Source organism: Diaphorina citri, unplaced genomic scaffold (genome assembly GCF_000475195.1).
Source record: "Diaphorina citri unplaced genomic scaffold, Diaci psyllid genome assembly version 1.1 scaffold2355, whole genome shotgun sequence".
In the NCBI taxonomy this organism is placed as follows: Eukaryota; Metazoa; Arthropoda; class Insecta; order Hemiptera; family Psyllidae; genus Diaphorina; species Diaphorina citri.
This window is the reverse complement of record NW_007379779.1, coordinates 3,455-18,310: the sequence shown is the minus strand read 5'-3', so window position 1 is coordinate 18,310 and position 14,856 is coordinate 3,455. Positions and strand designations below refer to the sequence as shown.

Genomic DNA, 14,856 nt, shown 5'->3' with positions numbered 1-14,856 from the left:
AGCGCAAAGTCGCAAACCGGTAGAAATAGAAAAAGGAGAATAGAGGATTACAGTTCAGGTATACCCACGATCACGGCTCACTCCCGATGACGATATCCCGATCGCAAAGGGTCCGTTGCAAAATTAATAATTTGTAGGGATGTGACGCTGTCCTTGTCACTTTTTGAGCACATGTCACAATTTTTTGTGAAAAATTCTTGCTTTCAGCTCGGTACATTAAAGAAAAAAAAGTCATATATTTATGGTTTTCCGGAAAATTTGTGAAAACTTTTTGCCAAAAACTGATCTCGCGCGTTGTACCTTATGGGTACAGTTGGCAACAGTGCCTTTACATGAGCATACCCAATTTTCGTCCAGAATCCTTATCTTTAAGCACGTGATATTTTAATTTTTTTTTTTGTGTTGGAATGGTTGGATTTTTAATGAAGTACTCCACTTAGACTGCAGATTGTAAGAGACTTGAAGTCTGCATTCTTCCATTTCTTGCATACATTCTTTGGGCTGAAATAAGGTTTTTTAACACAATAATTCAATAAATTATGTAGATCAAAAATGCGGATATTAACATGGTTAAAGTGAAGTCATGTTTGAGCCTTTGCCCTATACCCGACCCAAAAAGTTTTCTGGGGCTCAGCAAAGATTTTGTTCCAGAATCTTTGATTGTAACGCTAGGGAGGAATCTAGTCCTTCGTACCAAGGTGAGTGAAGAATAACCAGTGGTTCAGTGAATGGTAGATAAAGAACCCTATAAAAACCAGCATTGGTTACAAAAATAAAGCTGAATACAGCTTCCCTATCTTCCATGCAACCATTGCCTTTTTTAAAGAGGTTTGACAGGGAACTGTAACTGCTAAGGTCTTATCATACAATCAAAAATGCCCCCGAGTCATGTTTCCAGAAGGTACAGTTTGGCTGTTATTCAGGGCCAAAGTTCTACTATTTAGGGCTACATGGGGAAAAAGCTCAAAAAGAGTTCACATTTCACAGACATTCAGACAAAGGAATACAGCACCAAACAAGAGCTGTATTTTTTTAAACTAATAAAAAAAATTGTTTTACTTATTTGGTTTTTCTTTTCACTTTGTGTCATATTCTACTATTTAGGGCTACATGGGGAAAAAGCTCAAAAAGAGTTCACATTTCACAGACATTCAGACAAAGGAATACAGCACCAAACAAAAGCTGTATTTTTTTAAACTAATAAAAAAAATTGTTTTACTTATTTGGTTTTTCTTTTCACAGTTAGCTTTGAGGGTGGCACATCTGCATTGTAAGTACTAGGTTGTGGGTATGATGCCCACAACCTAGAATAGAAAATTAAAAAAAAACAGTGTCAAAACATGTTTTGAGGTCCCTAGAGCCTAAATCCAAAGTTTCAGCCATTGACCTAATCCCTTCAGGATGAAATCCGCCACGCCGCCCCGGGCGGCGGGAATCGAACCCGCGGCCTAGCGCTTACAAGGCAGGCGTGCTACCTTCCAAGGTAACTTGGGCTGGCTTACCTTGGTTCGTCCGTTGATAACAAAGTCTCCCATTCGACCATTATTGACCATCCTGTTGGCTCGCATGATAATCGCGTCCACTTCGGATATAAGTCTCCCGATATTTGAACAATACGTTTCCCGTCCATCTATCCAAGTGATTTGATCGCCGCGAATTGTCTTCAGGTCTTGCTTGTTGGTAGATTTGTTGCTGACTAGTTGTCCGTCCTTGAACACGCCGCTATGGTACATGCCCAGCACTTCGTGTAACACAGCCATACCTGAGGAGAGATGGTGAGGAAGAAACATTTCAGAGCCATTGCGGTTGCATTGGAAGTGTAGTCGTGCAACTTTTATCCATTTTTTTTGTTTTTTTTTTTTTTTTTTTTTTTTTTTTTTTTTTTTTTTTTTTTTAAGAGGTTTGACAGAGGGAACTTTAACTGCTATGGTCTTATCGTCCCGAAATCGAGGAGAGAAGGAAGACAGGATAGGAGAAAGCCAGCCGTTCCGAGAACGAACATTATCCCATCAGGATAAAATCCGCCCCGGGCGGGAATCGAACCCGCGGCCTAGCGCTTACAAGGCAGACGCACTACCAACTAAGCTAACTAGGCTGGCCTTTGATAATCAAAATTCAAAAATCCTAAAAATGAAAAAAATTAAAATCCGTAAAAAATTAAAAATCCTGAAAACAAACCGGAAACCGGTAGAAAAAGGAGAATAGAGGATTACAGTTCAGGTATACCCACGATCACGGCTCACTCCCGATGACGATATCCCGATCGCAAAGGGTCCGTTGCAAAATTAATAATTTGTAGGGATGTGACGCTGTCCTTGTCACTTTTTGAGCACATGTCACAATTTTTTGTGAAAAATTCTTGCTTTCATATTCGAAATCTAAATACTATAGGATCTAGCTCGGTACATTAAAGAAAAAAAAGTCATATACCTATTTTAATTTCAATTTATTTATTTGACGGGTCATACAACCCAGCAATACAAAATTACATCAACAATGGTTTTCCGGAAAATTTGTGAAAACTTTTTGCCAAAAACTGATCTCGCGCGTTGTACCTTATGGGTACAGTTGGCAACAGTGCCTTTACATGAGCATACCCAATTTTCGTCCAGAATCCTTATCTTTAAGCACGTGATATTTTAATTTTTTTTTTTGTGTTGGAATGGTTGGATTTTTAATGAAGTACTCCACTTGTTCACCAAAGGTTCCAGGATATTAACATGGTTAAAGTGAAGTCATGTTTGAGCCTTTGCCCTATACCCGACCCAAAAAGTTTTCTGGGGCTCAGCAAAGATTTTGTTCCAGAATCTTTGATTGTAACGCTAGGGAGGAATCTAGTCCTTCGTACCAAGGTGAGTGAAGAATAACCAGTGGTTCAGTGAATGGTAGATAAAGAACCCTATAAAAACCAGCATTGGTTACAAAAATAAAGCTGAATACAGCTTCCCTATCTTCCATGCAACCATTGCCTTTTTTAAAGAGGTTTGACAGGGAACTGTAACTGCTAAGGTCTTATCGTACGGAAATCAAAGTGAGAAGGAAGACAGGATAGGAAAAAGCAGGCTGTTCCAAGACTGAACATTACCCCTTGAGGATAAAATACACCGTCTGTGGGAATTGAACCCATGGCCTAGTGCTTTCAAGGTAGACATGCTTCCAACCAAGCTAACTAGGTTGGCTATTGCCTTTTCAGTGTTTTACTCTGTCAAAAATTGGTGAATTGAACCCATGGCCTAGTGCTTTCAAGGTAGACATGCTTCCAACCAAGCTAACTAGGTTGGCTATTGCCTTTTCAGTGCTTTACTCTGTCAAAAATTGTTTGGGTAGCTAATGTAATCGGGTCAAATTTTCGATGGTCAGTTTTTAGTGTCAAAACATGTTTTGAGGTCCCTAGAGCCTAAATCCAAAGTTTCAGCCATTGGTCTGTGTGTGTGTCTGTCTGTAAACAAAATATCTCAACGGTAAGAGCTAGAGACTTGAAATTTGGTATGTAGCTGTCAAATGTGTCAAGGATGCAACACAAAACTTTTGGTTAAGACTGGTGCACCGATTGGCGGCATTTTACCGCTTTTTGGTGTAATTTGACAATATCTCGGGAATGCTTTAAGCTAAAGACTTGAAATTTGGTATGTAATTCACAAATGTGACAAGGATGCAACACAAAACGTTTGGTTGAAATAGGTGCTGCGGTTGGCGTTATTTTGACTGGTTTTTGTGGGTTTTGACCACTTTTTGGCGGTTTTCAGCTATATCAATTAAACACTGTCTGTAAACAAAATATCTCGAGAACGGTAAGAGCTAGAGACTTGAAATTTGGTATGTAGCTGTCAAATGTGACAAGGATGTGACAAAACTTTTGGTTAAGACTGGTGCACCGGTTGGCGGCATTTTACCGGTTTTTTGGTGTAATTTGACAATATCTCGGGAATGGTGTAAGCTAAAGACTTGAAATTTGCTATGTAGTTCACAAATGTGACAAGGATGCAACACAAAACATTTGGTTGAAATAGGTGCTGCGGTTGGCGGTATTTTGACTGCTTTTTGGCGGGTTTTGACCACTTTTTGGCGGTTTTCAGCTATATCAACTAAACAGTTAGAAATATTGTAAATGTTACAACAGAACACCCAAATAAGCACCATTCAATAGGATAAGGAAAGTCGTGTGATGTTCACACCAGATTTTTTAATTTCAACTTACAAGACAGATGCTCTACTCACCAAGCTAACTAGGCTGGCAGCACAGACTGTTTTGTTATAACCCTTCAAGTCCTGGCGTTACATATACGTAACACCAAATATGTGTCAGTAGATTTCACCTCCAGATGGCTAGACACTAGGTATATGTGTTGAAACTGGTAAAATAGATTGTCAAGAAGATGCTCTTTTGTTCTGATTTCGTTTGGAAAAAAAATTTGGAGCAGACATATGTTTGTGCTTTTACATTAAAAAAAAAAGGTAACCCTTCAAGTCCTGGCGTTACATATACGTAACACCAAATATGTGTCAGTAGATTTCACCTCCAGATGGCTAGACACTAGGTATACGTGTTGAAACTGGTAAAATAGATTGTCAAGAAGATGCTCTTTTGTTCTGATTTAGTTTGGAAAAAAAATTTGGAGCAGAAGTATGTTTGTGCTTTTACATTAAAAAAAAAAAGAAAAAAAAATGAGGGAAAAATATTTTTTGGTCTTAAGCAGCGCACAGACTGATCATACACTTCAGACATTTCCGACAAATTTTGTATTTTGCTTCCTATGTTAAGTAATGGTAGTATGTCGGAAGTGTTGGAAATGTCTGATACTGATAGGTGTGTGGACTACCATTACTTAACATAGGAAGCAGAATACAAAATTTGTTGGAAATGTCTAAAGTGTTGGAAGTGTATGATCAGTCTGTGTGCTGCTTTACTGGGTTAATTGTCCTTGTTTTATCTCAGACAAAAACGTAGTACTTTGGTGCAAGTTTGAGCTCAATCCAACAACCAAGGCCGGAGTTATGGTCAATTCAAATTTTCATTTTTCCATGTTCTCTTGCCAATAGGGGAAGCACCAAAAATGGGAAATTCATATTGATTGGTGATTTGTGCTTCAAAGAGGTCCCCCTAATGATTCATATTGAAATTCAGACCCAAACTTGAAATTTAGACTTTCAGCCCTGATGGTCTTCAGGGCTCAAAATGGATGTTTCAAAATTTTATTTTTGGGACTGAATTTCAATATGAATCATTAGTGAGACCTAGTTGAAGCACAAATTACTGATCAATATGAATTTCCCATTTTTGTTGCTTCCCCTATTGACAAGAGAACATCGAAAAATGAAAATTTGAATTGACCATAACTCCGGCCTTGGTTGTTGGATTGAGCTCAAACTTGCACCAAAGTACTACGTTTTTAAGGCCTTTGATATGCTGTATCACAAGTAGAGGGTTCCTATTTAAGATTTTAAAGTTGACCCCACTGGGGCCACCCATGATAGTGCCAAAAAATTGAGATCCTCTTAAAATAGGTTCCCCTTGAAAATGAAGAAATACATGTTTTGGGATTTTTTTGAATTCCAAACAGTCCCCAACTTTTCAGGGGTGGCAACTTTTTTTAAAAAAAAAAAAACACCCTGTATAATATTTCAATAATTTGAACTAGCTAACATTTTGGTAACTGTTGTTAAAAGTGGAAAAAAGTGGCTTCAATCAATCTCTTGGTACTATGTAGTTCAGAAGCCATAACTATGTAAAAAGAGCTGTCAGAAGTAAGCAGTGACCAGTGTTTTTATAGTAGGGTGAGGTTAAACACAATAAGGAGCTTTCTTTTCCATTTTCATGGCCTCTGAATAATTGATTTCTCTGTTTGAAAAATTTTAATAATGCGATTGGTTAGACTGGGGGTTGAGTAGTCTTATTCTCACAGGATATTCTGTTCTATGATTTCTTCTTCTCTCTGCAGTTTACATCCAAGTTACACTCAGTACTTACTCAAGATGATTCCGAGAGCATTATTGTGTTTTCCAATGGTTGTATTCAACCATTCTCAGCAGCAATTCATTCAAGGAAGAATACCTTGTCACCTGTCTTACAACCAGATGAAACTATTGTGGATGTACAACTTTGTGGCTTGAATCTTGTAGCATTGATTGCATCCTCAAATAACAATCAAGTAAGTTGTTCTTTTTCTGATAAAAATCCCTTGGAACTTTGTTTCAGTCATTTATTATTATTATTTACTTTTTTCTCTAATAACAATAACTTAACATTAATATAACACATCTGTTTCCAGGATTTGTATAGGCTTCATTTGGTATCTACAAATGAAGACACTACACCTGTTCAGATTGACCTGAAGAATGAAGACCTGACCCTTGTGAGTTACTGTATCATAGCAAACAGTACAGAAAGCACTCTCATCACTTTTTGTAAGTATAGGCTTGAATCTTGTAGCATTGATTGCATCCTCAAATAACAATCAAGTAAGTTGTTCTTTTTCTGATAAAAATCCCTTGGAACATTGTTTCAGTTATTTATTATTATTATTTACTTTTTTCTCTAATAACAATAACTTAACTAATATAACACATCTGTTTCCAGGATTTTTATAGGCTTCATTTGGTATCTACAAATGAAGACACTAGACCTGTTCAGATTGACCTGAAGAATGAAGACCTGACCCTTGTGAGTTACTGTATCATAGCAAACAGTACAGAAAGTACTCTCATCACTTTTTGTAAGTATCACTCATGAGGTCAGGTGTAGTAATAAGGAGAGCTGAAAATATCCCAGTAAATTATTATCAAGACTTGAAACCTAGAAGATATCCATGGATCTAAATCCCTGCAGTTCTGTACATACTTAGGTATCAGGTACTTAACTTGCTAAGTTTGACAACAATAATAATAATAATAATACATATTTAAATGCTATTCCAGGGTCAAATGGAAATATTTGCAGCTGCAAACTTGGGTTACAATCTACAGAATCAGAATTCCCTGGACCTGTGATAATGAATATAAAAACCATCAAAACGTCTCAACCTATTGCCATGAAGGGTATCAATGCCAACCTGCTGGTGCTGTATGGATGTGACCCAGGGGAAGAAGGTAAGATGATGTTAGATACAGGGTATGGCATAAGTCCGGCCTAACAGAGTAGGGAGAGGAGGCATATTAAAGGATTTCCCAAGGGAATAATAGGGTATTTCTAGAGATCCTGTTTTTCTGCTCAAGTCTGGATTTTTAGACTCAAATCTGGACAAAACTCTAGTTTACATTAATGAATCTTTTCTTCTTTCCTCAGGTGCCCTTCTGCTGGTGATTGACACGAGACTTCGTGCAGTTGTATGCAGGCACTACTTCAAAATGTACACCAAGCCACCTCGTCTCTGGGTAATCCAAAGTAATATAGTCCTCTCCATGGGGCAATATTTGGCCCTGGTTCCTTTCCAAATGACATCTCAACTGTTGGACACTCGCATAAAAACCCAACTGCCTGATGAGCAAGTGACAAAAACTGTTCATTGGGAAAAGTCTGATGGGCAGCAAGAAGACTCAGTTTCTTATGAGTGAGTATACTGTTTTTTCTAGAAAAAAGTATTTGGGGAATGGTCTATTCATCTTGTTCAAATGCCCTCAGGGCAAATCGTTACATATCACCCCCCCCCAAATCAAGGCCCGCCGCACATTGGAAGCGTAGTCCCGCGAGTTCTAGTCGTCTATGAAAATGAGAAAGTCTCTATCATTTTACAGGTTTGGTTTTTCAGGCGACTATGCTTCCAATGTGCTACGGGCCTAAAGTGTACTATTGTTAGGTATATTTATATGATATAAATATATCAAAACTATTATTTAGATACTCGATACTCAATTAAAACACACTTTTACAAAAAGACCGGTTGATCAGTAATCCACCGGATAAGGAGTATCAGCTGATGGCCTGAGTAGTAATCTAACAGCTGATAAAATCCTTTCTTTTTTACTTTGTATTTTTAACAGGAAAACAGAATTATAGGTAGGTACTTTAATTAAGAACAGAGAATATTTTAGAATTAAAACTATTATATGACTGACTACAATGGTTAACTGGGAATTTATCTCTTCTACCGATGATGCGACCTCTGACTTGGTAGACTAACGTCTCCAACTACATTAATGTTTTATTTAAAAACTATTATATGACTGACTACAATGGTTAACTGGGAATTTATCTCTTCTACCGATGATGCGACCTCTGACTTGGTAGACTAACGTCTTCAACTACATTGATGTTTTATTTTACACTTTAGACATCTCATTTATTTCTCTTTTTACTGTTAACATGGTGTATGGTGGTGAGTTGATTCCTCTGTTTTTTACTTGAGTTTTGCAGTTGAGGGCTTGCTAAAGTTCGCTTTTGTCCGGCCAACATCACACTACTCGAGCTATCTCTCAAACTAGCTGATGGCCTCAGTTTAGTTGTGGCAAAATTTGAGTCCGTATCACTTGTACACAATTCTTTTAGGTCATATATTTCAATGCGAGGTCCCTGCACAAGTTCTTGTTTCAAATCATATTCGGAAATAGTTCTCTTAATCGTTCCAGGAGATATTGGTATTTCTTCAATTAACAATTTAGACTTGTGGTTCATTGATATTGGTGTCAGATATTCACTATAATGTTGTTGTTTTTCTACACTGTGGATGTCTGGAAATGAAAATTTATTTTTTTAGTAAACTTTCCTGTATTCCGAAACCACAATTTATACACATACACGACCGAGAATTTTGTTTCTTATTTCCCACTACTACTTTTTCTGAAAAGGATACATGAAACCGAATTCTTCCCTCCTACTATTTTGTACCACCGATGGCTCAACTGGTCCAATGCGTACAGACACGATTGTACCACCAATGGCCCAATCGGTTGGGTTAAAAGCCAAATTTATCCTGGCTGACTGGGAAATAAAGATGACAAAAAAATAGTAGATAGGTACTTACCAGGTATTTTATCTGACATTTTTCTTGCACGGAGACTTGTGGTTCATTGATATTGGTGTCAGATATTCACTATAATGTTGTTGTTTTTCTACACTGTGGATGTCTGGAAATGAAAATTTAATTTTTTAGTAAACTTTCCTGTATTCCGAAACCACAATTTATACACATACACGACCGAGAATTTCGTTTCTTATTTCCCACTACTTAGGACTTTTTCTGAAAAGGATACATCAAACCGAATTCTTCCCTCCTACTATTTTGTACCACCGATGGCTCAACTGGTCCAATGCGTACAGACACGATTGTACCACCAATGGCCCAATCGGTTGGGTTAAAAGCCAAATTTATCCTGGCTGACTGGGAAATAAAGATGACACAAAAATAGTAGATAGGTACTTACCAGGTATTTTATCTGACATTTTTCTTGCACGAGATCCACAACACGTGGTTTGTACACTAAAATTTTGATGGTTGTTGAATTTTAAAAAATATATATCTAACTTTTAACATGTGACTCAATAATTTCTGTGTACTTATAGATATGCATATGGCCAATATACAAGGGTAGCTTTATGTTTTTTCCTGTTAGGAACTCCTTGTGAATATGAAAATCATTCAAATACTTTTTTATGTTTCTAGAACTTATGAGGATAAATTCCGACTCGTCCTGGATCAAAAAGAAAACATGGACTCACTCCTGAAAACTCTAGAGTCCTGTGCTGAAGTTCCAGATTCATGTCTCCTCCAATGCATCAAGGTTATTCTGAACAACCCTGCCTCCATGGGAACTGACTTATTCCTCAAAGTTCTGTCTTTCCCTCCACCCAAAAGTGCTAAGTTCAAGAACTCTTTTGATTTTGAGTCTTCTGTAGAATTTCTGACGTACATCCTTGACACTGGTTATGCTTTGGTCAATGGATATACCAGTGAATGGACAACTTGCATAATTGATGCTTACTATCATAGATTTCTTCTTTGTGAGGATAAGAAAACCCAAGAAATATTACAAGATCTACACTCTATTGTACAGCTTGAAGTAAATGCTCTGCTGGAGCTCTCAGAAATCAGGCCCAAACTAGAAAGAAGACTGGAACAACTTAATAGGACAAACAAGGATGATGGGTTCTCCTATTCTTCTTCCAAGTCATACTCTTATGAAATTCTCAAGTTGTACTAATGTCAGTAACACCCTAGGCCAAAATTGTTCACATTTAAGAATCAATAAACAAATTAATTTTTAATGATCAATAAACCTTGATCTTTTATTTTGACATTTGGGTGAGAAATGCTTACTATGTACTGACTAGCCTAACTGCCAACAATTCTCTTGTGAAAAATTCCTCTTACATAACTGCTGTGCTAATACATTACAACATTACACACAGGAACAAAAAGCCAAAAGTTTGATGTTTTCCTCTGAATTGAGGTCCCAGGGTATTCAGGGTAACGAAAGCGGTTTTGTTTTGGTTGCCCTATTTTGGAACGGAAAATAGTAAAACCGAAATTGTTGGAATACAACTTTACCATGTTGGCTACCAAAACATGGTGGTGTTGGCTACATTCTATGGTGTTTACCCTCAGGCCCCAAAAATCCATTGTCGTGGTTTGTACACTAAAATTTTGATGGTTGTTGAATTTTAAAAAATATATATCTAACTTTTAACATGTGACTCAATAATTTCTGTGTAATTATAGATATGCATATGGCCAATATACAGGGGTAGCTTTATGTTTTTTCCTGTTAGGAACTCCTTGTGACGTGGTTTGTACACTAAAATTTTGATGGTTGTTGAATTTTAAAAAATATATATCTAACTTTTAACATGTGACTCAATAATTTCTGTGTACTTATAGATATGCATATGGCCAATATACAAGGGTAGCTTTATGTTTTTTCCTGTTAGGAACTCCTTGTGAATATGAAAATCATTCAAATACTTTTTTATGTTTCTAGAACTTATGAGGATAAATTCCGACTCGTCCTGGATCAAAAAGAAAACATGGACTCACTCCTGAAAACTCTAGAGTCCTGTGCTGAAGTTCCAGATTCATGTCTCCTCCAATGCATCAAGGTTATTCTGAACAACCCTGCCTCCATGGGAACTGACTTATTCCTCAAAGTTCTGTCTTTCCCTCCACCCAAAAGTGCTAAGTTCAAGAACTCTTTTGATTTTGAGTCTTCTGTAGAATTTCTGACGTACATCCTTGACACTGGTTATGCTTTGGTCAATGGATATACCAGTGAATGGACAACTTGCATAATTGATGCTTACTATCATAGATTTCTTCTTTGTGAGGATAAGAAAACCCAAGAAATATTACAAGATCTACACTCTATTGTACAGCTTGAAGTGAATGCTCTGCTGGAGCTCTCAGAAATCAGGCCCAAACTAGAAAGAAGACTGGAACAACTTAATAGGAAAAACAAGGATGATGGGTTCTCCTATTCTTCTTCCAAGTCATACTCTTATGAAATTCTCAAGTTGTACTAATGTCAGTAACACCCTAGGCCAAAATTGTTCACATTTAAGAATCAATAAACAAATTAATTTTTAATGATCAATAAACCTTGATCTTTTATTTTGACATTTGGGTGAGAAATGCTTACTATGTACTGACTAGCCTAACTGCCAACAATTCTCTTGTGAAAAATTCCTCTTACATAACTGCTGTGCTAATACATTACAACATTACACACAGGAACAAAAAGCCAAAAGTTTGATGTTTTCCTCTGAATTGAGGTCCCAGGGTATTCAGGGTAACAAAAGCGGTTTTGTTTTGGTTACCCTATTTTGGAAAGGAAAATAGTAAAACCGGAATTGTTGGAATCCGAATTTACAACTTTACCATGTTGGCTACCAAAACATATTCTATGGTGTTTACCCTCAGGCCCCAAAAATCCATTGTCTACATATGTTTTAATGTCAGTTGCTGCCTTTGCAAATCTTCATTGATTTTTGGAAAAATCTACACCCCAATCCTTAACATAAATTGAGTGCAAAGCTTTTTTCCTTGATTCTTTGGCTTGCTTTTCATTTCTATGACGTTCTTTCCGTTCAGTCCATTCTTTGATGAATGATTCTGGCACATTTTTCCAGGATTCTGCAAGTTGTTCGGCATGCAAAAGTTGCAATTTGTTTTCTACATACTGTTCAGCACTGAATCGTTCTCCTTCTTTAACCTTGGTTGACATTTCCAACTGAAAGGCTTTCTCCTTTTTCATTTCCCTTCTTTGTCTGATTTTGGCCCATTCAAATTTCATTCTGATACGCAATTTTTTGAGTTTATGTTTCTTCATTTTCCTTCTTCTCCTGATTATCATGACAATAGCATGCTTCTCTGGAGCTTGACTTGGGATCACTGGATCTTCAATTATTGAATTATTACGTTCATTTAATTTATCTATCTTTTCAATGTAAAAAGGCATCAGGGGAATATCTATTTTGACATTTTTATTGAAGACAGGATTGTCTAGGACAACACTTGTACTAGTGCTTGCTAGTGGAGGTAAGGAATAAGATTTATCCATGCCAACACATTTCATAGAGCTGAATAACAACATAGAGTGATGAGCTGAGGTGGTAGGGTTATTTTTCAAAACTGTCAACCCTGAAATGAAATACATATGAAAGATGTATAGAAAGAATGTCAATTATGCACCAGGCAGAAATAGAAAAAGTTTTATACCATCCACTCGTAAAATTTTTGTAGCCAAAAACAAATGTCAGCCCAAAGCAATCAACCTACCTAGGGCTGATTGAGAGATGGTCAAAAATACCAACTCCATCTGAACACAGGAAAAGGTGAGGAGGAAGAAGAAGATTCTTATTATTATATTCACCTATTCTAACACCCTTTTTAGAAGTGTTTCAAATGTATTTTTAAAGTTTGTGGTAGGTAACTATATTACTATTAAGCTGTGTCCACACAGGCTGACAGCCATCAATTGACATTGACTGAAACCATCCATAAGGCCTCTACAACATAGATTCACATTGTCAATCAACCATCAACTCTGTGTGGACACAGCTTTAGATACTCGATACTCAATTAAAACACACTTTTACAAAAAGACCGGTTGATCAGTAATCCACCGGATAAGGAGTATCAGCTGATGGCCTGAGTAGTAATCTAACAGCTGATAAAATCCTTTCTTTTTTACTTTGTATTTTTAACAGGAAAACAGAATTATAGGTAGGTACTTTAATTAAGAACAGAGAATATTTTAGAATTAAAAAAAGAACACTGAATACAACATTACTTGGCTGAAATCTAACTTGTTCCTTACCTCTGACTGTTGAATTTCTGACCAAAATGCTCTTCAATAGCTGTTGAATCATTGTCGGCGATCAAAGCCCAAACTGGAGACCCAAGTGGGAAGTTGATGGTAAGTTGCTCTGATTTGATGATTTCAGCCCCTTCAAATGCAGAGTCTCGATACCTAGTTTTTGTATGAACAGGAGTTTAGAACCAAGTACCTAGGAACTAGATGAAAAAGAACTGGTATGGTAATATGGTTTCACCTTCACTTCACTTGTCCGTTCTTGCGGCTCTGCGGCTTCAAATTTAAAATACCAAGTTACCAAGTCCAAAAGGAGAAATAGAAAAAAGGTCTTGATACACACAGTGATGTATTTCAGGTATGCTCTATGCTCAACAGAGCAAAATGCACTGTTGCCAAGTGGCACGAAAGTAAAGTTAGCTATGCACAGGTGTACAACTCGCGAGAGCGAAAAAGGGCGCGTTGGAAAAAATAAATGTGGGACCCGTAGCCCGTTATAATCTAGGTACGTCTGTCATGTTCATGTTTGATTTGATCATAACGTATAGTTTGTTGATGTACCTTTTTAGTAGGGGCCGACACACATTTAGGTATGTCTATGATTTATGATAATATTCTCATCATCTATGTTTACTGAGTGATGAGTGATTGGACTATACACGTTGTTCGTTTCTTATGTGAGCATGATTGCACTGATAAAGACGTTATCACTGTTACTGGAAGGAAACCTAGTGATGAACAATAATTAGGCATCGTTCGCGGAGGGATTTCGAAATAAAGATTTTTAATAAGGAATAGGTAATTTTTATTAAAATAAATAACGTACCTACTTTCGGTTGTATTTTGTCCACAGGTAAAAAAAGTAAAAAGTTGTGATTAAATCATTGATAAATTTTATCCTAGGTAAAACGTAGCTATCTCCCTTTGGTGACTAAATATATACGGCTATAGTGCATAATTACCTACTTTGATTGAAACAACTGCTACATTAGATGCATGTGGCCTGTGTCGTAGCATGCCCATCCCGTAGTATGCCTCTCATCAGATGGGCAAGAAGAAATAAGGGAAATGTAAGCCACAATATAATATGTTGGAAGCTTAAAATCTATCCTTTAGAATATATGGGTGCATCATAATCATAACTTGTAGCAATGAAACAACTGCTACATTAGACGCATGTGGCCTGTGTCATAGCATGCCCATCCCGTAGTATGCCTCTCATCAGATGGGCAAGAAGAAACAAGGGAAATGTAAGCCACAATATAATATGTTGGAAGCTTAAAATCTATCCTTTAGAATATATGGGTGCATTGCATCATAATCATAATTACCCAAATCATGGGGCAATTATGATCCACAAAGTTTTGCTTCAACTTTTGAAGTTATGTCAATGGAAAATCACTACAAAAAGGAGCTGTCACAAATAAGCAGTGACCTGTGTTATTAGAGGGTTAGGTTTTAAATAGTTTGTACCCCAAGCCTTTTGCTATATACTTAAAATATCTTACTTCAATGGAAAATCACTACAAAAAGGAGCTGTCACAAATAAGCAGTGACCTGTGTTATTAGAGGGTTAGGTTTTAAATAGTTTGTACCCTAAGCCTTTTGCTATATACT

General features: G+C 36.9%; 3 protein-coding genes across 7 annotated transcripts; 1 reads left to right on the top strand and 2 right to left on the bottom strand.

The window, feature by feature from the left end:
- Positions 1-5,859: 5,859 nt before the first annotated feature.
- On the top strand, positions 5,860-10,209 carry LOC103518779. Its single transcript, XM_026830491.1, has 8 exons — positions 5,860-5,868; positions 5,940-6,149; positions 6,270-6,353; positions 6,385-6,459; positions 6,578-6,713; positions 6,916-7,086; positions 7,283-7,547; positions 9,597-10,209. Exons 1-8 carry the CDS (start codon positions 5,860-5,862, stop codon positions 10,132-10,134), a joined length of 1,488 nt encoding a protein of 495 aa, XP_026686292.1. The 3' UTR covers positions 10,135-10,209.
- LOC103518777 lies at positions 8,044-9,511 on the bottom strand. 4 transcript variants are annotated; one of them, XM_026830486.1, is made up of 3 exons: positions 8,958-8,983; positions 8,252-8,664; positions 8,044-8,146 (listed from the first exon to the last, which is right to left on the bottom strand). In XM_026830486.1, the coding sequence occupies exons 1-2, from the start codon at positions 8,974-8,976 to the stop codon at positions 8,273-8,275; spliced, it is 411 nt and encodes a 136-aa protein (XP_026686287.1). In that variant the 5' UTR covers positions 8,977-8,983; the 3' UTR covers positions 8,044-8,146; positions 8,252-8,272. The 4 variants fall into 4 exon arrangements, with proteins under 4 accessions (XP_026686287.1, XP_026686289.1, XP_026686288.1 ...); XM_026830488.1 differs by lacking the exons at positions 8,044-8,146; positions 8,958-8,983 and adding exons at positions 8,999-9,060; positions 9,358-9,511 and having other exon boundaries at positions 8,212-8,602; XM_026830487.1 differs by lacking the exons at positions 8,044-8,146; positions 8,958-8,983 and adding an exon at positions 9,358-9,502 and having other exon boundaries at positions 8,212-8,664.
- Positions 10,210-10,231: 22 nt separating the features above from the next.
- On the bottom strand, positions 10,232-13,620 carry LOC103518780. Of its 2 annotated transcripts, XM_008483866.3 has the most exons (3): positions 13,246-13,620; positions 11,870-12,566; positions 10,232-10,557 (listed from the first exon to the last, which is right to left on the bottom strand). In XM_008483866.3, exons 1-2 carry the CDS (start codon positions 13,295-13,297, stop codon positions 11,905-11,907), a joined length of 714 nt encoding a protein of 237 aa, XP_008482088.1. In that variant the 5' UTR covers positions 13,298-13,620; the 3' UTR covers positions 10,232-10,557; positions 11,870-11,904. The 2 variants fall into 2 exon arrangements, with proteins under 2 accessions (XP_008482088.1, XP_008482087.1); XM_008483865.3 differs by lacking the exon at positions 10,232-10,557 and having other exon boundaries at positions 11,547-12,566; positions 13,246-13,619.
- Positions 13,621-14,856: the final 1,236 nt, after the last annotated feature.